Source organism: Anopheles gambiae, chromosome 2 (genome assembly GCF_943734735.2).
Source record: "Anopheles gambiae chromosome 2, idAnoGambNW_F1_1, whole genome shotgun sequence".
In the NCBI taxonomy this organism is placed as follows: Eukaryota; Metazoa; Arthropoda; class Insecta; order Diptera; family Culicidae; genus Anopheles; species Anopheles gambiae.
Window position 1 is genome coordinate 66,840,548 of NC_064601.1, and position 26,497 is coordinate 66,867,044.

The 26,497-nt window shown below is 39.0% G+C and overlaps 1 protein-coding gene across 20 annotated transcripts; it reads left to right on the plus strand.

Annotated features, from left to right (window-relative positions):
- The first annotated feature begins 3,095 nt into the window (after nt 1–3,095).
- Nucleotides 3,096–20,579, plus strand: LOC1278459 (endophilin-A). 20 transcript variants are annotated; one of them, XM_061641950.1, is made up of 13 exons: nt 3,096–3,220; nt 7,998–8,427; nt 9,209–9,277; nt 9,358–9,460; nt 9,512–9,574; nt 10,803–10,936; nt 11,036–11,102; nt 11,563–11,663; nt 11,837–11,940; nt 12,011–12,651; nt 14,456–14,548; nt 15,374–15,498; nt 15,569–20,579. In XM_061641950.1, the coding sequence occupies exons 2-13, from the start codon at nt 8,383–8,385 to the stop codon at nt 15,692–15,694; spliced, it is 1,671 nt and encodes a 556-aa protein (XP_061497934.1). In that variant the 5' UTR covers nt 3,096–3,220; nt 7,998–8,382; the 3' UTR covers nt 15,695–20,579. The 20 variants fall into 20 exon arrangements, with proteins under 20 accessions (XP_061497934.1, XP_061497944.1, XP_061497931.1 ...); XM_061641960.1 differs by having other exon boundaries at nt 12,011–12,108; XM_061641962.1 differs by lacking the exon at nt 3,096–3,220 and adding an exon at nt 3,797–3,857 and having other exon boundaries at nt 12,011–12,108.
- Nucleotides 20,580–26,497: the final 5,918 nt, after the last annotated feature.

Genomic DNA, 26,497 nt, shown 5'->3' on the forward strand with positions numbered 1-26,497 from the left:
ACCTACAATTTGTAAGCCTTCAGCGTTAAGTTTTACACACATCATTTTGTCACCTAGCGTCGTTATATTGATGTATGCTTCTGTGCGTGTTGCTGGCAGGAGCTTGGAGTGCGAGGCTTCTTTTACGTGTTCAGCAATGTCCCGTATGACGGATTCGGCTTCCTGGGCCCAATCAATAATATTAGCATCACCATAGTTATAGTACTTCGCAACGGAGTCGTTCATATCACTAGAATATAAATGATTGTCCCATTAGTTTTAGTTTGGCCATAGATACCAAGAGCAGACTCCCGCAATCCTTACCTTTGCTGTACGATTTTTGTCAATGTTTTGATTTTTTTTTTCATACAGCTGTCTCGTCTTCCCTCTTCGCTCCTTTTCTATGTTTACCACAGTACATTTTTACCACAGTTGTGTACAGCAAATCGAGAGTGGGAAACACGGCTAGAACGAGATGCAAGATACATCGAGAAGTCAACTGTGAATGAAAACCCGCAGCTGTCAAACAGATGACACGGCAGACTGTACAACCAGAGTGACCAGAAATACCGATTTATCTGTAGGGTAACTGCAGTTTTAATAGTTTTCGGCACGCTAGTGCAAAAGTTTCACAAAAACTGCTCACACATAAACATTTTTTTATTATTTTTCTTGAAAGTGTTGTTATTCTGGTTGATAAACTATCATAGTGTGTTATAATATTTTTTATTTGCCGGTTCAAAGCCCTTTTTTCATAAATATTCGAAAAAAAGTAAACATTGATTTTGCTCCTATTTTCAGCAGTTTGTTCCTATTTTCGGCAAGCAGTGTTCCTATTTTCGGCAGCGCGAATACGGGTCAGAAAATGTTTTTATCAATGTAAATATTTACAAAAAAATGTTTTAAGCAATTAAACACTCTTACTTTCCTAATATTGGTGTTAAAAAACACTTTAATTATTAATTTTATGTTGCTCATTTTGGCCCGTTTTGACAGCCATTTTGATGCGACGTTTAAACAGAGCTGCCATTGACAGTTTGATGATTATAGCGAACAGTGCTTACAAATATTTATCTTTCTCTTAAATAATTGCATTGTTTGTCGTAAAATTGGTGATATTTGGTACAAGAAAGGTCATATTATGTGTCGACATACGCATTGTAGTGTTCTGATCAATTTTAAAAGGAATATTCAGCCAAATCCAAGGTGTGTTATTGTTCCGAGTTTCGGCAGGAGCCCACAACATTGAGCTGTCAAAAATGAACATTTACTGTGTACCTATTTTCGGCAGCATTTAAAGTGAAAAATAACTTGTTTATCGTGATTTTAAAATTCCGAACAATTTAGAGTGGTGTGAAACTTCGTGTGTGAATAACAAATAATTACACTTTCACCACAAAATTGTTTTTTGTGAAATCTTTTATCGCATTTGTGCAGAATTTCACGTTTTTAGCTACCCTGCCGAAAATACGTACACTGCCGAAAACTGGTACAGTTACCCTATTCCTACCAATTTTTTATATGCCTACCGATTCACAGATGACCGCCCTAAAACTACCGATTTTCCATTTATCCTACCGAAATTACAGATATTTGATTTTTCAGTCGTTTAAGCTTAATATGTGGCGCTTGGGATGCTGTTTCAAGGATCGTTATCCTCATTTGTTACTTAGGCCCGTGTCTGTGCTCCACCGGATGCGATTTTATCGCAAGGCCTGTCAAAATTTTATATGGAATTTGACAGATAACGTCGGACGTGCGATTTCGTCGTACGAAATCTGTGCGCTTCCCTCCACACGGACTTGGTGCACCCGAATCAAAAGAAAAACTTAAACACATTAAACTTGGTTAAATAAAAGCATATTTTAATTCATAGCTTCACACAATCTTGCTTCAAACGACACACATTATTTATAAAAGTCGCACACTTTTCATTATCTTTGCTAGTAGGGTAAAAATAAATTGATCGTTAAAATAATTGAATAAATTTAAATGGTTGCGTTCTCAACAGTGCTCCTGCCGAAATCTGCCAATATAATCTGGCCACACTGGTCCGCAGGGCAAGAGCTCGCTCGAAAGGTCAAAAACCGTCGCAAAACGTCAAAAACGACCGTCGCCAGCGCCTCCAAATCGTTGCGAGTTTCCCTCGCTGGCGACGTCGGTTTTCAGTACTTGTGACGTCGGTTTTGACGTTTTGCGACGGTTTTGCGACGGTGGCAGCCAAAAAGCTCGCCTGACCTGCGGACCAGTGTGGCCAGAAATACCGATATATATACAGGCGGTCCCCGAGATACACGGTACCTCTTATACGCGGATTCGGAGATACGCGGTTTTCAAAATTTGACATTTCTTTGAGCAAATTGTACTGATTTGTCACATCCATTGTGAAATATCAAATAATTTCCGTATTGATCGAATGTAAAATACCATTTAAAAAGGTTTAAAACTGTTCAATTCATTAGAAACATATCAAATAATTAATTTGGTGGCTAAAACTCCCTCCCTACTTGCAAAATTGCACGAAAATTAGTGATATTTTGGCTGGAAATCACGAGATTCAACTTACGCGGAAATTCGAGATACGCGGTATTTTGCGGCCGTTTTCGGTCCCCAATAACCGTGTATCTCGGGGACCGCCTGTATATATATCTAGGGTTTGAAGGAAAAAATCTCAAATTTTTGAATCATTGAACTATAATACTCAGCCAAACAGTCAAATCAATCTAAATAATCCAGCGAAAATCTAATGACAGCACGTACGATAAAATCGTATCCAATGGAGCACTGCTGCGGCCCTAAGCGGTCGCGTGGAGCCCCAAGAAAAAGAACTTGTCACCACTGAGAAAAAATGTGCTTAGAATTCCAATTTTCAGATCGACACTTCAGAAAAATCTTCATTTGTGTAAGCCCTGAACCAAATCTAATCCATATTCTAGATAAAGGATGCTTATTCTCGTGAGATGGAACTTTCATTTTGCGCATTAGCACCCTCCCCCCCCCCCCACCATCCCGCTTAACACTTCTTTCGCTTTTACTTCTTTTAAGTTTCGAGTTTTAACCTACCGAAAACTACCGATAAAATTTTGATGCGCCTACCGAAAACCGCCAAAATAATCTGGCCACACTGTGTACAACTACATGCAAACTGCCCGTCATATGAGGACACAATAATTTGTTCTGCTACAGAAGAAGAAGTTGAACGTCGATACCATCCGCTCGTCGTGAATTTAACAAATTCTAGGTACTTGATGTTGCTTTTACTTGAAAATTATTAAATTCCCTCAAAGTTATCGTCCCTTGTGTAGTGTCTGAAAAATCCCTGTCCCGATCGCTGCCTGCTATCTTCGCCAAAAGGCGGACGACCTTCCAGTGTGGTCTTATTTGTTGTGCTGTGCAAAAATTCGCGAGCCGTGCGTATATTTCCGTACGCCCAACGTTTTCATGGACCGTGTAGTTTGGGGGCTTTATTGTCAGCTGAGTGTAAAAATATTTTGTCCAACTGCTCGTGAAAGCCAGTATTTCGCTTACCCGCCGACGGCATCTCTTGTTTGTTCGTAAGTGGCCCTCCTGCAAAGGACCAACAGGGAGAACTGCTGGCCTACTGAGTGTAAGTGGTGTTAGGCCGAAAATACACGGACCGGAATTTCGCGGCCGCGGAATTCCGCTTGCTGAAAAATGTATGGATATGACAGTTCGGGAAAGTTGCCGTTGACACTTTGTATATGGGTTTGACAGCAGGCGGAATTCCGCGGCCGCGAAATTCCGGTCCGTGTATTTTCGGCCTTACATTAGGATCCAGTGAATCGTGCGGTAGTTTGTTTTTTTTTTCTGCTTGCATATCGATTAATGGATCGGAAGGAGAGAGTCGTTCTAATCTTGTGAGTAAACGAAACGTTCTTACATGAACATTACCCGTTGCCAAAAGCGTATCTGCAAAGATAAGAAAGTGTTTAGCCGTGATAAGAAAGGTATTTATTTGACACTGCGTCTTTTGCGAAAACTATTTTAACTACCGACGGCACACGCTGGTGTTGCAAGTGATGGGGGCCGCAATATCGATCGGGTCATTTTTTTACGGCTCATTTTCCAAAATTAGGCAGACAGGGATAGAGTGCGAGCGACAAACCGAATGTGAAATTGTGTCGAGTGTTTTTCAATGAGAAGCGACCGATGCGTGCTGCCTATCAATCTCGAGTCCGCATAAGTTGAAGAGCATTGGACTCTGAATCCGCTCTCAGTCAGTCATGCAAACGGAGGAGGGTATCATAGCTGGGCTGCAAGAAGATGATGATGATGCTGACTTCCTGCTGTTGGAAAGTTTGCAATGCTCCACAGACGACGACGAAGGATCGTGCAGTGGGGAAAAGACGCTTGGCAAGGGTTGGCAGGGTGCACTATTTTTATCTCATTCAACCACACTGCCTATGGTCGCCGATACGCGATGGGGGGATGGGAATAGGAATATGTGCTACGATTAGGTGGAATTTGCACATACGAATGACGGAAGCTGCGAGTCACGGTAATAGATCGTTTCGGCCGACTGTAATGTGCATCGATTGGTGGTGACGGCTCTGCTGCGATGCGGTCGGCATCATGAGAAGATGGTGCGTTGCACACGCACAACAGGGGGAGAGAACTGCAACATTCTCTTGCTTGCAACCACACTCGAACCTGACCGTCTCTGCGCACACATTTCCAAGGTCAATGCTAATGCTGTCGATGGGAATGGGGCCGATTTCGGGAACCACTGTTGTGGGAACACTGGATCAAATGAGTGTTTTGCAGTGTTGTTCACAACAGTTTGTGGTTGCGTCGCTGTACGGCTGTTTTGATGTACAACAATCGAATCTTTTCTTTTAGGGACAACGTTCTAACGAACCAACGATAAGATATATCTGGTGGTGTAGATGTTTTTTATTTCGAATTTGTTGGGTTCAGCCTCAATTTTTGGTATCTAAAGCCAAACGAAAGTTATTCATACGTGAGTAGTAAGACGGTAAGCGTATTCTCGCCATAGATAAGATAAGCCAAAATCATGGATGGAGCATTTTATTTCAGGACAGTATGCATTGAACGATCCTGCCCTACTAAATGCAATGCTCAAGCAAGCAAAACAGTTTGATTTATTTTAGGAAATGAAGATGAATTTACGTGTTTCCATGCCCGATGCATTCAACCTCTAACGGCTCTAACCTTGAGAGTAGAAAATACTGTGTTATCGGATCGGTAATTTAACGCAATTCACAACAACCTAATAATTACACTGCGCTGGTGCTATTTTCCCTCACAGACAGCTCAGTCTTAGAAACACGAGGCTTTTTGTATAAAATATCTTTGATGCTTTGTTGATCATGAGGTTTTCAAATGCTTTTCCATAAAACATGGTATTGTTGATTCCCTTGCCTTGGCGATAAATAATGTGAACTGGATTCCCAAAAATATTCCATTATCAACATCATTCAAATACCAAGCCCAATTGTAAAAATCAGCCATTGCCATTGGACGTTTCTGGAACGCGGCCGATAATGAAATGCTCTCGAGAATGTTCACAACGTTAAATTTGAAGTTAACCCAAATGCAAATGCTCTTGAACATGCGAGGCAAGCAGCGATATGCGTAGCCCAGACATGGTTTTGATCCCCTTACCCCTCGACAATGTTTGTATTTGGAAATAGCCATGTTGAAGTAGTTGTATCGAGCTACATTCTAAAATATAATGTTGTTCCACATCAACAGTTATGGTAACCTTTCATCGTTTGCAATTTCATGGTTCACTGAACGCAAGCCACTACTAGGGGTTTGTGTTCTATGGTTTTACTTAGTGGATGATACGTTACTTTTTCTATGCGTTCCCATGCTTAGGCCGTTGCAAACCTTGCACTTATTCTACTCCTTCAAATTATGAAGCCTTTAAGCTTTTGTTTAGTTGATTGTAGGATTGTTAGGATTACAAAAGATTTAGACATCCAAATTCAGGCCTACCCTTCGCAAAGGCATGGGCTGTTCTAGAGAAACAACTCTCTGACGGAGAGCTTAAAGAAAGATATTCTTGGCCTTCAAATACCAGAAGAATCGGAATAATAATGTATCCATGGGTCTGGTGTAGCAGCGATAAAAAGACTTATCGGCGACGAAATGTCTAGTATCTGCTATATTCTGCGACACGCAAAAACAGCTCTGAGATAACTGTATCTATTGGTACACATTTTTAAGAAAAAAGAGAGGAGTAATATACATGCCATGTTTATGGTAAATGATTGAATAATGATAATGTGTATGATGGTCTGGCTGCGAATACATTTATATTAAATCTGTTAAGCATTTGCTCAGCGCTACATACAAGGGACCGATATGTAAGCGTCGTTTGGGGCGATGCAGTTATACTATTCCAGACGTTGTTGGTGCGGTACTGTGGCGTAAGAGCGCAAGCGTACGATCAAGAGTCTCCTAGTTCATATGAATGACGAAATTGGTGACGAAATCGTGCGCTTTAAAGCGCGTATTTGATTGAAATGTGGGCTCTGCGTGTGGGTATGTGTAAAACAGGTCCTTCATGCAATGGTTAGAGACTGGTTCTAACCAACTCTGAAGGGTGCCTTTGTGCCGTGTGTCCACATATATGCGTGTGCAATGCATAATTTGACTATTTGCTCCTGTGTATGTGTGTCTCTTTTAGGTTTGGCGTGATTTTGACCGCGCCGAAAGAGAGAGAGGATGCATGATTCTTATACTCCCTCAAAACCATTTGAACGTTTGTATGAATGAATTTGCCGTTCCTCTTTCTTCCTGAAAGGTGTAGGAATAGAATGTATCACGTGACTGTTCGATTTGGATTTCTCCTTGTTTCATCTCTTGTTTTGTTATGACCAATGATGTGTCAATGTGGACGGAAATGGCTAAAAAATTGGGCAGTTTTCCTCATGCCGACATATCTAAACATGCAATCAAAGGGAGAATAGGACTTTTGTTAATGATTTGCTCTATGGGCTTGAGGGCTTCATGGTATCGCCTTTTCCACACGTTTAACCTCACACAATCCATACTGCTCAGCAAATATGTGAGCAAATTGTGTGGGCAGTGCGCGATGCAACCCACATAAACAATATGTTTAATTTTTCTACCATGGTCTGGACACGTTCGCTTTGCGTTGATAGTGTGTTAGTACCCACTTTTCATCGTATTGTAACGCCTGTTTGATTCATCCTTTGACTCGTAGTGAGAGAGAGAGAGAGTGACCGAGAGAAGAAAAGAGCACCGTGAACAAGCACGCACACTGCTAGAGATTAGTTCGATTCTAACGCGATTCTACTTACACGCTCTTTTTGAGAGCGAATCTTGCGCTTTACTGTACACAGGTTTTCTCACTTTTCCACCGAAAGCTTTGCGAGCAACCTCAATTGGGTTGACGTTAACTACTGCAAACTTCGGATGGCTGTAGCCCAAGTTTCTTGTCACAGTCCTTTCGAACGCGTCGGTCACGTCTCGTGCAAGCTTCTTGAAAACGCTGCAAAGTAGCCGCAAGTGAAATAGAACCGTACAATTCTACTATTTAGCAATTTAGCTTGTCTGTGTAATTTCGCCCGCAGAATACGAGAATCTTCTGGATAAACGAAATAATTATCTGAATTACATCCATCGGTAGGGGTTTCAAAGTAAGTGAAAATGGTGTAGTCACATACCCTGCAAAGTTACTTTGCAATGTGAAATTCTTAGGGCACGGTTCCAAATAGTCCTTCTTGTCACATGGTACTTTTGTTCGGTATGAACACTCGGTTTATATTAATAAAAAAACACGATATTAAATAGTTTGGTATATCAATTTTCTCATTCATAAGGGGTAATTATAACTAATTTTTTTTTATTCTTTTCATGTACGTTTCCTCGGCCAATAATATTATCTCACATCGTCTGTCTGGATGCAATTGGACATTTACCGGATTATTATGAACATACTTGTGCTGTTGTCCTTGCTGGAAACTAACATCCAATGCTGATGAATGCTACGGCAACGAAAAAAGGCTTTCAAACCATTGTTAATACGAGTATCCTCTGCAGCGTGAGCACACAGCGCCCTAGTTAAGTGATATATGTGCGAATGTGTCCGTGATACAGTGTAGTGGACGGTGCAAGTGTGTTGTATAATAATCAGTGTAGTAGGGACATATTGCTGGTGAAACTATCACGTTCAGAATCTTGAAAAGTTGTTAAGTTTTTCTTGCCATCGCGTAAGGAAAAGAAGAACGAAACCATCAGTTCGCCCGTATCTGTGTGTGTGCTGATATAAGCTGCTGACGACAAGTGCTTGCTCTGGTGGAGATAGCAAGGCGGAGGAGAGAAGGAAATAAATTTTGAGACGCAACGTTAATATAAAAATCTTCCACCATTTTCTCCAAAGGCGAAAACATGGCATTTGCGGGCCTTAAAAAGCAAATTAATAAAGCAAATCAGGTAATGTGGTTTGTGTTCAAGTAGGATCATTGCTCAAATTTATCTAACAAATGATTGCATAAAAAAATTGGTTTCATGAAAAATTATATTAAGACGCTCCTTTTTTTTTATAACGCTTTTATAGTTTTTAACTGGCTTAATCGCGTCATTGTAGATTTAGTTTATCTTTAGTGAAGTTTTTGAATTGATAGGAACCAGAATGTAGTAACAAATGAAGAACGACGCGTTTTGTTGTAGAGAGCATGGTTAAAGCGAAATGTAGGTCACGACCAATTTGAAGATGAATGTAAAACATATTCAGCCTATCTGGGCAAGGTACAGTGTCGTGTCGTCCCAACTAGCATAACCATTTTAACATTACTTTGTTATACAATTTGCCTACACCCTAAAATGAATATTAGAGGGTTTTATCGTAAGAGAACAATATTCATGAGTACAATATAATTGTTTGCTACGTTGCCAAAGAACGTGTCAAAATGACAAGCTAGAGAATGTTACATTTTTTAAAATCAAAAATGAATGTTAGAAAATAATTACCACTCAAAAGTGTCACAAATTCTTTTTTTGTACTGTAAATTTGTTAAAATTTGAACAAATACGTTGTGACACAAGGAGGCGCCTGGTGTTTTACAGCAAGAGCGCTTTATTGTTTTTTATATTTGATGATACTCAAATTTATAATACTACATTCGCGCATAGTATGAAGATTGCACATAATTTACTGTGAATGTTCGGCATTGTTTTAGCATATTTGCACACTAATTCTTTCATGGTGTTTCAGTATGTCACTGAAAAGATGGGAGGTGCTGAAGGCACCAAGCTGGACTTGGATTTCATGGAGATGGAGCGCGTAAGTTGATAAAATGTATTACTTACCAATTACGGTGCATTTAACAATCGAATATATATATATATTGTATCTCGACACAGAAAACGGATGTCACCGTCGAGCTAGTCGAAGAGTTGCAAGCCAAGACCAAAGAGTACTTGCAACCGAATCCGACAGCTAGAGCAAAGATGGCAGCGGTCAAAGGTATTTCTAAATTATCAGGTCAGGCTAAAAGTAATACTTATCCACAACCAGAAGGTATATTGGCTGACTGTATGCTGACGTATGGTAAAAAGCTTGGTGAGGACAGTATTTTTGGTAAGTACAGCGCATACCGCCGCGTTTTATTTATTTTCACATTGCACATCTAAATGTAAGCGACAATGTTGTTGTTTTTTTGTTTCAATGTATTTCTTTTCCATTAAAATCGTTTGGTTGCATTCATACATCACAGGCGCATACAATCCGTTCATTGAATGGCCTATATCTTTCACAACATTAATAATTATAATAATAATAATAATAAACAGTATGCAATATTCTCCAAACCCCCCGCCCCCTCCCCTCATTGTTAAAAGATGTGAAAAAGTATGCAAATATTATATTGAGCATAAGCTCTGGAAAGCCATAATAGCAGATGAGTTAAATAATCGGTCAAAAGAGGAAGGAGTACACATTTTACAATTATTTAATCCTATCTTTTGCTAATTTTATTCATAAAAGCCACTTAAAAAATGACCGAAGGACATTAATGTATGTATTTCTCCTTCTAATTAACAAAGTTGAGATTGGTCAGCCTCTCTGCATTAGTTTAACTCTTGTACTATTCTTTTTTCCTTAAATTTTTAGTAGAATATTTAAAAATGTAACGGTACGAATTTAGCCATTTTCAACTATAATCCCTCGTTAGATGTTTATTCTCTATCCTTCTCTTTCTCTCTTTCTCTCTGTGTCATCCTTTGCTAAATGCTTAAATGCACACCCGATGAATGTTATACTGAAATCTCTATACAGTCACAAAACTCGTCTATCGTGTAGATTACTGCTAGTAAATTGAATGCATTCTATATTTCACAAACATCAATTGAAAACAGAGATATAAAATTGGTAAATGGTTCACATAAAGTACGTGCCGCTTTGTTTGGTGCTGACGTGTGAATATTGATACTTATAACTTTACCGTCCTCGTCTAGTATACTATTTTTACTATCTTTTGTTGTTGTAAACTGTATTTTTTTATGATACACAATGCATAACGTGATGTCACTGAATATAGTAATAATGTTAGAACACATTTCTATACCATTGAATGTAGCTTTACCAGTTTATTTCGATTTGTTAAACTAATACCCTTTTGTGTATCTCTTCACTCCTGTACATTTCAAATGGTGTATATACCGATATACCTGGGTCGTCGGTCCAACCAACACAACTTTAAATCGTCATTGATCGTGCCGAATTGGTTTTGTGTTCCTGCTTGGGGCATGCAAAATAATAACGCACAAATTGCCTCCCGAACTATCCGTCTGTTTTCCAACCTATGCAGCGTCGGCGTTGGTCGAAATGGGCGACTCGCTCAAGCAGATGGCTGACGTGAAGTATTCGCTTGATGATAACATTAAACAAAACTTCCTCGAACCGCTCCATCAGCTACAGACGAAGGATTTGAAGGAAGTGATGGTAAGCATTGTATTTGTTTGAAGCCTTTCATGGTGCATTATTCGTATAGGAATATAATATTTTAATTTGTTATTTTGTTATTTTTGTTTCTTCGTTTAGCACCACCGTAAAAAACTACAAGGCAGACGTCTTGATTTCGATTGTAAGAAAAGGCGACAAGCCAAGGGTATGTATATTTATGTTTTATTCTCTATGTTCAATGACTCCTGATGACCAATTGTTTAGTTGTTGTGTTTAATTGCTATTTTATATGTATCATTATTTTAAACACAGTTCGTATATGTTTCGATAGATTGATTTTCGATTTTTTATTAGTTTAATAATGGTTTATATTTTACATTGTTTAGAGTTTGTATTTATGGTTTACTTTATTTTATTTTTATTTTCATGATCGCTGCTGTATTTCGAATGTTATGTTGTCGATTCCTGCCTAACGCACTGGCCCTTTTACACCGTCATCTTTACCCCTGCATATTATGGCCAAATGTTATATGTGTTCTGTTATTATGCTTTTTAATGCTATATGGGTTGTTAACTATTGCTCTATATATTCCGTATTTTTTGTCTGTATCTATGCCCCGGTACACGGCGGACAAATAATGCCTTGAAATAATGCCTAACAAAAGGTTCTCAAATTACAGACGATGAAATCAGGAGCGCTGAGGAGAAATTTGCCGAATCGCTACAGCTTGCACAGGTTGGAATGTATAATCTGTTGGAGAATGATGTAAGTTGATTTGAAAACGGTATAGTTGGTTTTGTATTTAATTTTTGACTTCAAACATTACCATCCGTGTTGTGATTTGTCCATATCCCATTAATTATCATGGTGCATGTGGAACTGTTCTAATGTAATACATATTCGATGCTATGGATTATTCCTCCTACGCTCTTTGTTAGGTTGAGCAAGTCTCCCAGCTGGTAACATTTGCCGAGGGGATGCTCGATTATCACTCTCAATGTTCTGAGATATTGAAAGTATTGGTGGAAACGCTGAACGAAAAGTAAGTAGTGCATTAATAAAAGGTACGCAACGCAGCTATTTCAATGCTCATTCGTGTGTTTTCTCCACAGACGCGAGGAAGCTGCAGCAAGACCAAAGTCTGAATTTGTACCCAAGACGCTTGCCGATTTGAACATCGAAATGCTCGGTTCGCAGGATGGAATGAACGGTGGGCCCCATTTTCTTAATCCCAATAGGTTGAACAATTCCCATCACCACATGTACAGTTCCCAGCAAAATCTGTCCAATAACAAAACCTATTCTTCCAATCACAACAACAATAGTAGCCACTTTAACCGTAACCGACTATATGGCTCTCAGCAGAGCCTATCGTCGACACGGAGCGGCGGTACGTCAAGTGCATTTGGTGGTGTAGGTGGCAGAGCAGGCGACACCAGTGGAATTGATAGTATTAGTAGTACTGATGGGTCTGACATGCGGCCGCCGTCTTACGGATCGTCCGTAGACAGCTGGTTAAATGCATGGGATCAACCGAATAATGGGGGTTATGCCGGAAACGGTGGTATTGGTGCAGGGTCTAAGCCGGGCAAGAGTACTACTACGTCCAACAGCGGGGCCAACATTCGAAATAATAATACAAACAGTTATAGTTCAATGTACAGTACCGCTACTACCAATAGCACCGCAATGTTTGCTAACAACAACAACAACAACAACAACAGCAAGAGCATCTTCAGTGATCCTTGGTCAGGTGATTTGTTTTGAAATTTTTATTTTATCATTTATTTTTAATTTATTTACTTCATTTACTCGTACCAGTGAACAATGCGTTCTAGTATTGATTTAAGTCTTACATGTTTATGGAATTCCAGAAACAATTACAAAATTTAATGTAAGCAACAATTATAATATTGTGTTATGATCAGTAATTCAACCAAGGGATTGAAATTTTGAAATAAGCATGAGCGAAAGAGTCGAATAATCGTGTTCTACCTTAAAAGTAGAATTTGTATGTATGGTTTTGATACCGTTTAAACAACTGCTAGAAACATCTGCTTTAAACTAAATTCTAGAAATGTGGCGTTTGTAGAAGATGCCACAAGCTTAACAAATGGTTTACTTCACTTTTCGCATTATTGACTGGTACATTGCAGATATCTTATGTTATGCATTATACAAGTTAATGTTGAGTTTCGGATTGGTTTGGATAATGTAACAACATTCTATAAATACCCATTTTGTTGTTGTTTTATTAGTTTGATAATGTAAACAAGAAGAAGATACAATGGACAAATACACAGACGATAGACGGCATCGCTTATGTACAGAGATAGAATAACAAGTAGTTTCGATACGCATTCCTCGACCCTTAAAACGTTCTATATGCAAACTAAAATACACATACGTATTAGTACTACAAGGAATCTTATTTCACTAGAACGTTTAATAGATAAGGGTGAAATAAGGGCGATTTAACAAGGTGATGGAAGATGCATGTAAAACGCTGGGTAACACACCGATTCATGGATCCTTCCTACTACCTACTATCCGTTAAATGTTCATGCTGGTGATGGGAATTTGCTTTACATAATAGTAGTATTCAGTGCATTTCAAATAGTATGTAAGCTAGCTATGAATGTTGAGGTTACGGATTCCCTGCGCATCCTTCGCTTCACATACTTCATTTATAAACATCATATTTATTTGATTTTATTGATGCATTGGTAATTCACAACATTGCTCCAACTACAATTGTCAAACATTATTTAAATCATTTTTTTTACCTTAGCTAAATTAACTAGCTAATTGAATTACGCAAAGGAACACTGAAAGCTGTGTGGATTAGTTAATGTACGCTAACACTCGATAGAATTATTGTAGGCACATACTTCTATACATACCTATACAATCCATCATAATCTTGCTGATGTTTGCTGAGTTCCGCTATTATCGTCCAATATAGATTCTTAAATTTCTCCATTTTTATAATCAACTATCGGCTGACCGTGGCTTTGTGATTTTTCAATGAATTCACTTTGTAAGGAGGTCATTTGAAGATAGTTACAACCTTCTTTTTAGACGATAATACACAGCAAGAGTGAATTTGGATTGTATTTATCGAATAACATATCCAATATATGTTTGCCTTGTGTTTTGAATGCAGAGCGCAGTGATTGTTTGTCACATAATTGTTTTTAATAATCAAAGTGCGATACAATTTTGCCTGCTTCAACTCTATGATGTATTCTCCACTACTCTATCCTGAGCTCCACAGCATTTTCTCAATTAAAATTTCCTTTATATATAAAGTACTGTTTGTCTACTATTTGTCGATGAATTTGTGTCAGTTTGAATGATTGTTTATATATCTTTCTATATACATCTCTCTCTTTTTCTATTTATATAAATTTCTTTCTCTCGTTCTCTCTCTCTTTCTCTCTCTCTCTTTCTCTCCCGTACTCTTTAATTTGGTCAAATCACTATAAAAAAACTGTCTTCATTGTTTTCTTTACATAAATGTGTTTTTGCTATTTGTATGACTTACGTATCGCTAGGCGGTTCATCCTCTCATCTCAGTTCGCCGGTCAATAAACCGACACATCTGGAACTGTTGGGAAATGGTCAAGCACAGGCGCGTTCTACTAATGGTAAAAGAAACGAATGAATCATCTCTTTTGAATTTCAAAAAACAACATTTTTAATTTGGCATACTTACACGAAATTAACACCGATTGTACAATGTGAATGAGAAACGTACTACTACTACTGTTGTTGGCGTGAGAGATATGATTTTGTAGCGTGTGTGTTTACAACTGATTGAATTCATTATTGTTTACTCACCAATGGAACGTCCGTTTGTCCGTTTGTTGCTACTGTTGCTTAATTGTTATTACACGTTTTTTGTTCTATGCTGTCCTTTTTGTGTGAGGTGTGTTACTTTGTGCGGTGATTATTCGCCGATGTTGTTATCGTGAACATGCGACATTAATTAGATTGCTCTGTGTTTCGTTTGCTATGTACGTTAAAAATAGGGTTTATAGTGTGTAATTTATGTGAAACATGCCTTCCTTCATTTTCCTTTTGCAAACTGCATGCTTGTTGCGCCTTTTGTTCGTTTTAGTTTTGGAAGTATAGAAACAAAATAATCAAAAACCATCACTAGAGTTATTCAATTCAATTCACACATATTCACTCTCACAACATATACGTATATAAGTTCTGTACGTAAAGTATGGCTGAGGTTAAAATTATCGTGTATGTTTCGCTCACTATTATCCTAATTTATGCATTAACAAACTAACATGCTGAAGCCAGAAAAGATCGGTTAAAAATTTAGTCGCAGAATCTAGAGTAACTTTGCACAGTACTTTACTGCCATTAATAGGTTTATGCTCAGATTAGACATATTTATAGATAAGATAGTGCTTAAAATTGTAACACACATTTTTATGTATTGTAATGTTATTTATTAGCTTCGCCATTGCCGTCTCCGATGCGTTCTCCCGCAAGAACACCGATGCCAACAAAGCCCACACAGCCATGCTGCACAGCATTGTATGACTTTGAGCCAGAGAACCCGGGGGAATTGGGTTTCAAGGTAAGCCAATCTGACCTTGACGCTTCCATGCCGGACGTGTACTATAAACGCTTGTTGTGAAACTTTGTAGGAAAACGATGTCATTACTCTAATCCAGCGCGTGGATGAAAACTGGTTCGAGGGTAGCTTGAATGGACGAAACGGCTATTTCCCCCAGTCGTATGTACAGGTGACCGTGCCACTGCCCAGTAATTAAGCCAGCATCCAGCAAGGACCTACAAATGATGTTACTACTACGTAAACGTATGAAAAACAACAACAACAGCAAAAACAAAACGCAAACAACTAATTAAAAAAGATGCAAAGCAGAGCAGTCAAACGTAAAAGGGGCCCGATGTGCGAAGAGCGACAGAGAGATCAACTCAAGCAGAGTTGAATTGGTCAAGAACTGAAGAAGAAAGCCTATGCTGTGCTTAACAACTAACGCATGGGCTGAGATGGAGACAGACATCTGAATAGCTAGCGCCAAATCGTTAACCCAAAACTAAAACAAACAAACAAAAAACATTCATAATCTATTAACTCCTCTCCTCCGACACTTGAAGTCTCCCTAACCTATGATTACTAGTTTACATTCGGATAAAATGAAGCAGTGAAAACGAAGCAGACGAAGAAAAAAAAATACGTTCCTCAAAGACTCTTCTAAATTGAAATTGAGATTACCAAATCATAATGACACGTTACGGATCGAATTAAATCGAAGCCCACGTCATTATCGGTATGTTGCTAGCCAGCGAACATTTTACTATCTTACAAATACTAAAGAACACGTTGCACACCCTCCTTTCTGGAGGAACTTTTAATCGAGCAAATGTTCTGTTTTAGCAAACGATAACTTTTAAAAGCAAACTCGCGGAGGCATCATCACGATTTATCTTAGTTTAATTTGTACTATTGCAATTATTTTACCCAACTTATATTGTTGCTCCACGCAGTGATTTTAATTTTATAGCAGATTCATGATTCAATTACTATATCTGATCACTTTCTGTGTAAAAGAGCATCGATCGAATAAAGATAGGTTTTGATTTGGGAATGAGAATACGTGTAGGGAAAAGTATGCTTGTTTAAAGATCAATTCCTCCATTTGTTACAGTACAATTCAGTACACAAGTGTTGTTATGCATGAAGATTGATAGAATGTTGCTGTATGTGGTGTAGTTGAATCACTCGAGTTTGCCATAGAAATAGAATGCGAATGAAATGTTATGAGATTATTTAGACAAGGTTAGGTTTGCTAGAAGCAGATGCTTCTCGTTTGTGGTGCTGTTACCTTAACGTTTTCCTTTAAATTGCGCATTTCGTTCAAATGCATCTGTGTATTGATAGATACATCACCACCACCATCACCTGTTGAACCTATTGTTGAGAATGTGGGTTTGAGTTTTCCTGCAATGCGTCTACAGGTTTGTTGTACAGCCTACGATTATGAGCGCTCTCTTACTAGCATGTCTTACTAGCAGAAAGGTAGACAAATCATATGTTTAGTATCTGCGAAGGACTTTTTCGAGACATAGCATAAGTTTTATGAGTTAGTTAGCAAACTTATTGATGCAATCATTACATACACGTTCGGTTGGCATGGAAACATCACTAATGACCATGCAGTAGCCCCACTATACGCTCTTCATGGTTTATGTTGCCAGTTGGATAGAATTGCTCATAACAATTATATATGTATACATGTACATTATGCCCAAGTTCTTCGTTTTGATAGGATTTTTTTTTAAATAATACCCACATCAGTTAGTGGCGTTTGGCCGCAAAAATTATTGTTTAATTCTGTAAGAATAATCACCGGTAAAAAGTATGTAATCAACGCGTACCGTTGCTCAATAGTACAGAACTACAACAGAAAGTATGATGTTTAGTTTACAGAAATTCTTTGCCTAGTTTTTCTTTTTCCATTACATACACACATAAGGTTTATCTTATGCGCTGGTTAGAAAAAAAATCGAGTTCTAAAATCATGTATTACTACTACTTTGCGCTTGGCACAAGAAACGCATTACGCATTGCCTGTTGCTGATGGGAAACTTGATTCCTCGTTGATGCCAATATTTTACTTTACTGTTGTATGGATCGGAAGTTCGTATATACGTATACGTGATATATATATATATATATTTGTCGGGTTAGAGTATTATTTGTACAGATACACAATTGTATGTTATGTTTAGCGATCCTATTTTAAGTTTACAACCTCAAAGTCATTAGTTATGATAAAATGAAAATGTTTAAACCATCCAAAAACAGCATTTGTATTGAATGTGTTTATCTCGCATCTTTCTTCTATTCCCTTCCGCATCCGCTCGGCGAGCGATATTAGGGACAAAAATTAAGCAATCCTTAGGCGTCCGAAAATACCACATGCGCACATACACTGGGTATGTAGAATGGATTGGTTAATGTAGCCATACGAACCAGATTGGAAGTTTGTGGTTATCGTATTATTATTTATGTAGTAGGGTTTTGCTATGTTCCTTTCAGAACTGTTTGACTGTATGTTTAAATTATAAGTATAATGTATAATGGTCAATTTCAAGCATCATTTCCATAAAACCATGGTATTGCTAGGGGTGCACTTTTTATTTTTTTTTTCAATAAAAACCATACGTTCCCCATGGATGTGCATGGTTCAAAAAGCAAGACTAATGTTCGTACAAATAGGTCGTTTTTTTTGTTGGTTGAAATATTGTAACGACCTACGATTTGATTGATTGCATGCAAGATGAACAAGAGCGAAGAAATCCGGCAAAAGACAGCGACGGATGTATATTTAAACAGCATAACCGTTTGACTAGTGCCCGAACATTGTTTAACATTACTTTACTACTAAGTACACCGACCTATGAAAGCCTATGAATCCATTTGAACTAATATGAGTGCAATGATATTGACATTAAAATATATACAACCAAAGATATTTACCCTCGATGCGCGCGAAGAAATAGAGTCTATATTAACGATAACCACCAGTTGTTGTAACGACGATGGCTCGCTGTGTCTTGCAAAGATGCGCCATCAGTAAACAGAGCGGCAGCAGTAGCAGCAGCAGCAACAGCAGCAGCAACAGCAGCTGTAGTCAGTGAGTGCCCTTCTTCTACATTGTGGCGGGCATAGATGGCGATAGATGTGATGGGAATTATAACAGAACTATAAATATATACATATACATATAGACATGCATACAAAATACATGTATTTACAATAAAAAGCTCTACATGTCCAAACGCTTACAACACAACACTGAATGAATTGGCAAAAAATGAGGGGGCGGGAAGGTGGTGGTAGTAGGGGCAGAAATAGGTAGGGTTATCAATTCATATTCGAGATATGCACATGACGCCATGCGTGTTTCAAAGGACTACTAACACTAAGACTTTTTGCCCTCATATCTTACAGCTTGATAAGCTTCATCATCGTTGTTGAACGTGTTTATTGTGTCAGTTTCCATCTTTTGGTTTGGTGCGATTCCTTAAGGAATCGGCAAACGCCACGACAGAGGTGTTTGTTGGGTAGAGTAAGGGATGAAACACTGATGCCGCCACACAGTGAATGCTACAGCAACAGTCGTCATCCATTGCACTACTTTTTTCCAATTGCTACTCAAAGCGTAATGTATTTGTGTTTCTGACTGTCGGTCGGACACAGCTGTGAAGAACTGCGCGGCAAATGTTATGACTTCTGTAGGGCGCGCATATTAATGGTTTAGTAGCATTAGGATATGAAGAAATAATCATGCAACACAAACAACGCAAAACAAAACAAACAAACAAACAAAAAAACGAGCAAAGACAAACAAGCACACAAACTCAATAGTAGCATCTCTATTCGTATGCAAAACTTCCGTTCCGTTGCCAACGAATGTGAATGAAGGATGACATAAAATGAACAGGAAACAATCTGTGCGCAATTACGTCGAACTGAGGACACAGCGGAGCAAAAGATGAATTAAAAAAGAAGAACAAATAAATGAAGAGGAAACTAAATGTACGATTTCACCTTACGTAGAGGTGCGTAGCAGACTCTGCCACTTTTCCAAGGAGATTCAAACTCAAGCACCTTTCAATTACAAATCAACTCAAACAACTGACACACAATAGCGGATTAAATTTACGTAAATTTTGAAGAAGTAGCTTCACGGCTCCCAAAAAATGCACACACTCCAAAGTAGGTCCATGGATCAAATAAGCAAAGCGTCAATCGAATCAATATGCAATCGTTTGTTTGATGCATGTGTTTAGTTACTGTTACTGATCTTGTAAAAGCTAGCAGATTCACTTAAAAGTACCATGCATGGAGAGTATTATATAGTATTTTGCTTTACGGTGCAATTGTTATACTGTATTTGTTTTCTTACTACTCTTATTACTGTTTTTGTTTGGATTTTGTTGCGATAAATCTAACATTACGTGCAAGTAAATGCTATATTTGTATGTATAGTTTAGTGTAGTGCGCCACACCTACCTACACCAATTGTAACATCTCGTAGAGTCGATTGAAAAAGGCACGAAAACTTAGGAGATGAAGTGAAGAAGAAGAAGAAAAAACATTCAAACAATACAACAAAACCTACTTTGAAATATCATCTTAAAGGACAATACATAGTTGTTAAAGTAAAATATAAAGAAAATGTGACGGAAGAAAATTATGCAAATGGATGGTGATGGATAACAACTACAATCTTTAAGGTTTACGACTTTAAGTGGAATTAATGTAGCAATTAAAAACAAAAAAAAGCACACAGACAGACACAAAACAGCGCGTAGTAAATAGAGCGGTGGTGAGTGTTGTAGTCGGAAGGTAAACGGTGGCATGGGTTGAAGCGAATTCTAATGTTATTAACATCAGTAGAAGAGAAGTAGGTTGAAATAATCAAAAACACACACACACACACTTATAAACAATTGCGCTAAACACAGGCCACAATAATTGATGGAAAATACGAATCGTGTGCAAATATTACATGTAGTTTACACCCGAATCGGTAACAATCGTCGAACAAACCCGACAGAGAATGTGAATGTTTTTGGGATTGAAGGTATTCAATAAACGGTTCTTGAAACACATTGAAATAATGTTCATTTTTTAAAGTGGTTGCTGGTGTGGTGGGGGGGGGAGGGGTAGGGAGCTGGTATATGATAATATGTAGAAGGATATTTAATTATCGATAGCAGTTCAATCACTTATTCCGCTCAAGTATTCATGTCGATACATTTGTATTCGTATTCGTATTTATTTAATTAAGTCATCTGGCTTCAACGCTATCCTGCTAGAATCTAATCCTGTTCTGAATCTAATTTCTGTTGCTCAAAAGGTGCTACTTAATTAATGTTCAATTCACTGTCAAAGAGAAGCCACCTACTAATCCACCAATTAGGTAACCCAAAAATTGCAAATTATCGGGGTAGTTGGGAATTGGGTTTGAAAGGAGATGGGCTGGTATTACACCTGTTTCCTGCGTTACAGTTAACTCTCGTGCCATTTGCTTCGAATCGCGTGTCATCGGCTGCGAATGGCATACCGTGCCACTGCGGCTGCGTGGTACATAAAAAGTAGCGAAATCTTTCTTAGACCAGCATAACCGCAAAGGTTGTGTCAGTCAAGAAGAAGAATCATGGTTTATTACTTACGTACTTACTCTTCCGGCGCTATAACCGTTTTGAGATCTTGGCCTGCCTCAGGAGCGTCCGAACCCGCTCATGGTCTCGCGCCTTCGTCAGCCAGTCCGTTATCCCGGCCTTAATGGCAAACGCCTTCACACCATCCTGCCACCTCAATTTGGGCCTACCACGCCTCCTCTGTCCTTGCGGACGGCCTAAAAAGACTTTACGGGCTGGGTCGTCCGTTGACCGTACATGCGTACAACATGGCCAGCCCGCCGGAGCCTGGCGAGCTTGATACGCTGTACGACAGTGAGGTCGCCGTACATCTCGTATAGCTCGTCTTTATAACGGATCCTCCATCCTGTCCTTCCACACATACGGGGCCAGGTATCCTTTTGAGCATCTTCCTCTCGAACGCGGCTAAGAAGGTTTCGTCAGATTTGGAAAGTGTCCATGTCTCAGAAGCGTATGTAAGTACCGGTACTATATAGGTACTATATAGTCCCAGCTTCGTCCGTCGCGACAGGTTCTTTGAGGTGAACTGCTTCTTCAGGCTGTAGAATGACCGGTTGGCAGCCAGCATCCTTGCGCGCAACTCAGCTTCCATGCTATTGCCGTTGCTGACCTTTGACCCAAGATAGGTGAATTGTGGGACGACTTCAAAAGTGCGTTCACCTATCTGCACGTCACGCCTACGTAGATTCTGATTATTTGTTGGTGGGCCCGCTGATGTTGCCACCATCAGTTTGGTCTTTGCCCCGTTTATTTGCAATTCGGCTGGCAGTGGCAATGGCTATGCTATCATATGCGGCTTTGAAGTCAATGAAGAGATGGTATGTGTCGTGTCTGTATTCAGCCATCTTCTCCAAGATCTGCCGCATGGTGAAGATCTGATCAGTGGTTGATTTTCCGTTTCGGAATCCTCTTTGATAGTTTCCGACTATCTCTTCGACGTGCGGGACAAGACGATCCTGAAGGATAAGGGAAATTATTTTATCGGCGGTATTCAACACCGTAATACCCCTGTAGTTGTTGCAGGCCAACATGTCTCCCTTCTTGTGTATCGGGTAGATGATGGCGAGATTCCAATCACAAGGCATCGATTCGCTATCCCACACCTCAGTAACAATTTGATGAATCTCGTTTTCTAGTCGTGCACCTCCATTCTTGACCAGTTCAGCTGCCATTCTGTCGGTTCCGGGTGCCTTGTTATTTTTCAGCCGACGGATAGCCTTTCGTGTTTCTTCTATGCTAGGTGGCAGTAGCATGACACATCTGCTAGTGGCGCTTCTAGCTGTTCGTTAAACTGGTCGTTGAGTAATTCATCAAAGTATTAAGCCCACCGCGAGAGGACCTCTGGCTGGTTACTGACCAGATCTCCATCCTTGTTGCGACAGCAGGTTACCTTAGCTTACAACGTTGTTTCGGTGACCTATTGCTTGGTTTCGAGTCGATCCGCACGCCCCTCTGATTTGCTCGAGTTTATCATCATCGTTTATTGGTTGTTTTTTATTCGTAAAAAAAGAAACGTTTTACTTTCCATTACGTAATAATAGATTATTAATTCTATTAATCTTATTATTTATTTCTTAATTGTTTGTCCCAATGGGCTTTAGGGCTATTTACTTAAAACTGGAGAATGAGGATTGAGGGATGGGAAAGATGTGTGTTTAGTATAGATCAGGAAGAATCCAAGGAAGGAGAGCACGAAAGCGATATAGAGGAAGGTTAAAGTCAAACAGATTGTAGTACTTATTGAAGGGCTCACACGCGTTAAGCCACGGATCGTTCTAGGCAAAAGTATAACGCAACGCATACGAGGGATTAAAATGGAAGGTCTGTCACGGAAACAATGGGAAAGGTGCATATAATAGAATATTTGACAATATAGAAGGAATATCAATATTAGCGTGTGAGTAAACTGACGATAAACAAAGCCTGAGAATGTGAATAACAACTGTTGATGTCAGTGTTTGTATGTTCTCAAGCTTTGCCTTGGCTGAGTTACCTTACGGAGTACAGAGTATGCATGCATAATCTAAGACAAGACGTACCCAGCAGCAGTAGAGAGCATTTGGATATGCTAGATCGCATATTTTGCAACCCATACGAGAGATCAAACCTATTATTAGCTTTGTTGACGACAAAGTTTTTGTGCTCCTTGAACGAGAGCTCGCGGTCAGCCTAACCATACTTCCAGATCCTTCGCGGAGGACACTCGATTTAAAGTTGCCCCACCTAAATAATAAGCAAATAGTATTTTATCTCACCTAAGACTGAAAGACATCACGTTACATTTTGCGGGACAGAGGGTCAAGCCGTTCATTGACCATCAGGAAGAAAACGCATCCCATCATCTTTGTCCAGTGTTCCGCGATCAGATAAAGAGAACACTGGAAAGGAACATTGTAATATGATCTGCAAATAATAGATGCCCATTATCAGGGGCGATCTCGTGTTACTGTCGTCAACTCGAACGACTTAATAACATGCCCGTCATGGGTTCAAGCCTGAAATGGACCGTGCCCCCGTTGCACGAATTGACTTATCCGGCTGCATGGTAATGAATTAATTCTCGAAAGCCTGTATAGGCCGGCATGTCCGCGTAGGACTTTACGCCAAATAGAAGAAGAAGATTATCAGAAAGAACGCTAATACCACCGACGAACCGACGTGACACTTCGAACAAAATGAGCAAAGTCTATATAATACAGAGGTCGATGCATACCTGGATTTTGGTCCATCTTTTTCAAAGCTTTTTCTGCACAAAACCTAAATAACACAAAATAAATAAATAAATACATTTCCTTCTCATGTACGTGGCATGGAGTAGTTTCTGTAATTCATCACTTAAAAACGACCACAATCAGGAATCTAGCCTCTTAGCTTTGGTTCTGATATTGTTATAATCAATAATTGCACTATAATGCCATCTTTTTTATATTCGTCAACTTTTTTAAGTAAAAAATTATGAACAAACGTTGTAAAAATGACCGAAAAAGCATTCAGACCACTGCATTCACAACAACTAAAACCTCAATGCATGCTGCGATGAAACTATTGAAGCTTGTCCATCCAGCTGTCAAAACTTTCCCACGCTTTTTGATCAAATGTTCTGGATGACTCGGCCTCTGTATTCTATAGACTTTGGGTGCAACAACCAGTGCCGGTAAAGGCCTTCTTGATCCACTATATCCACTAAGTCACTGAAAGCCAAGCCTAGTAGTCAGTCCTACGCGTATGGGGGCACGATCTATTCGGGGCTTGAACCCATGGACGGGCATGTTGTTGTTGTCGTGCGAGTTGACGACTATATCACGAGACCGTATATCTGTTTAAGGAGACATAAAGACTGCGTCACGTTGAATACATGCGTTGCATTTTATGTTTGGTTTTATGCATTCTACTAATTTTAAGATACACGATAAGATCTTAAGGTCTGTCAGTGGTAAATAAATAAATAAATAAATAAATAAATAAATAAATAAATGTGGCCGTTTCCAGAAACATAAGATACTCCTGCTTCGTAAGGTAGTGCGCTGGATCCACCCCTTGGTACTAGTGAAATTGGCCATATAGCCAGTTCCAATAGTTGGTTATTGGCGAGCTTCTTAAATGGTACTAAGAGTATGACTCGTTTGTTCTTGATGGAACTATGTTGGTCTTGGTTGATGACTCGATAGAATCTTTTAAATGGTGTGAGATGCCACCAATTGCTAATACATTTTTATTTTTTTCAAAACTCTTCAATTTTTAATTTCGACCTTCTCTCTGAATAGAGTAGTTCTAAGTTGAGGTGGCGTAGAGGTGGCAAGATGGCACGGAGGCGTCCGCCATTAAGACTGGGATAACGAATTGACAACGAACATTCCGAACATTCCTGCATCAGACCAAAACCGCAAGGCAAGGTTTTAGTCCGGGATGAGAAGTCCGTCAAAAGAATAGTGTAAAGCTGACATGAACAACAAGCCAAAATCATGTGTCCAAAATGACATCATGAAGCTGAAAAGATGCCTGCTGTTGTGCTTACCAAGCCCATGGGTACTTTGTAAGCTATAAAGCTTTTTTTGTGACTCACATAGTGTACTAATCTGTAGAATTTTGGCGAGATTACAAAAGTTCTCGTTTAACATTCTCAATCGTAAATTTGAGAAAAACAAAAAAATATTAGTGATGTAAGTTTAAAAAGTAATTGTGTGTAATGATGATGGATCGTTTTTTCGGCTGAATAAACGGAGCAGCAATTAATCTTGTAATTGAAATAAATATGTTTGGCTTTTAATGAAACCCGAAATTGAATAGCTTTTTTTATAATGCCTATAAAAGAACATCCAGCCTATATTTCGTACAAAACCATTGTTGTCAATTGAAATTCAGTTGGATTCGTTCAATACAGTTGGATAAAAGGAGCGATAGTAGTAGCACCGACAAACCGACGTGACACTTCGAACAAAATGAGCTTCAAAAGTTGTCTCCTTATTTCAAATGAAAATACGTTAAACACTAGCGCCATCTCTATAACGAATCGCTTACTACACTGACACAGTGAAGAAACTGCTAAATCCTCTTTTTGTTTTTCTTCGTAAATTCCAATGCGTATTGTTTTATGTACTTCTCACATCTTTTGCATTGATTTGGAAACTTATAAAATGATTTTCCTGGGTGTTTTGTCCAATAATTCTCACAAAATCTTGCCTCACACTTCCTTCGCAATTTGTATATAGAAAAGTTGTTTACATCGAAGCAGCAGTGAGCCGAGCTTACTTTGACATAAGTGTTCGCCTCACTGGTAAATGACAGTACTTTCGCGTGGGACACTTTTGTAACGCCAGTGTCACGTCGGTTTGTCGGTGGTAGTAGTAGCACCGACCAACCGACGTGACACTTTAGTTACACAAGTGTCCCACACCTAAACACTGTAATTTGGTATTGAGGTGATCAGAAAGGTGGTATTGAGGTGAGAATAAATCTTTTCATTTACAGAAACCATTGCAGGAAAATCATTTTATAGGTTTTCAAATAACAACAAAAGAGGTGAGAAGTGGATAAAAGATTGCGCGTTGGAATTTGATTTGATTTGAAAACAAAAGGAGGCCCAGCAGTTTTTCGCTAGTGTCAAAGTAGTAAGCAAATCATTATAGAGATGGCGCTAGTGTTTAACGCGTATTTTCATTCGAAATAAGGAGACAGATTTTAATAGTAGTAATAGTAGTAGTAGTAGTAGTATAGTAGTAGTCAAGGAATCGGAGCTCTACTAGTGAATTCGGACTGTTTTATGCACGTGTGTGTGCTTTCTTCTTACCCTTTTTAGCGGTATCTTATCCGGTGATTGGAATTTGGTGCAAAAAGAAACGCAAAACACTCATACACACAACTGAACGATTTATGTG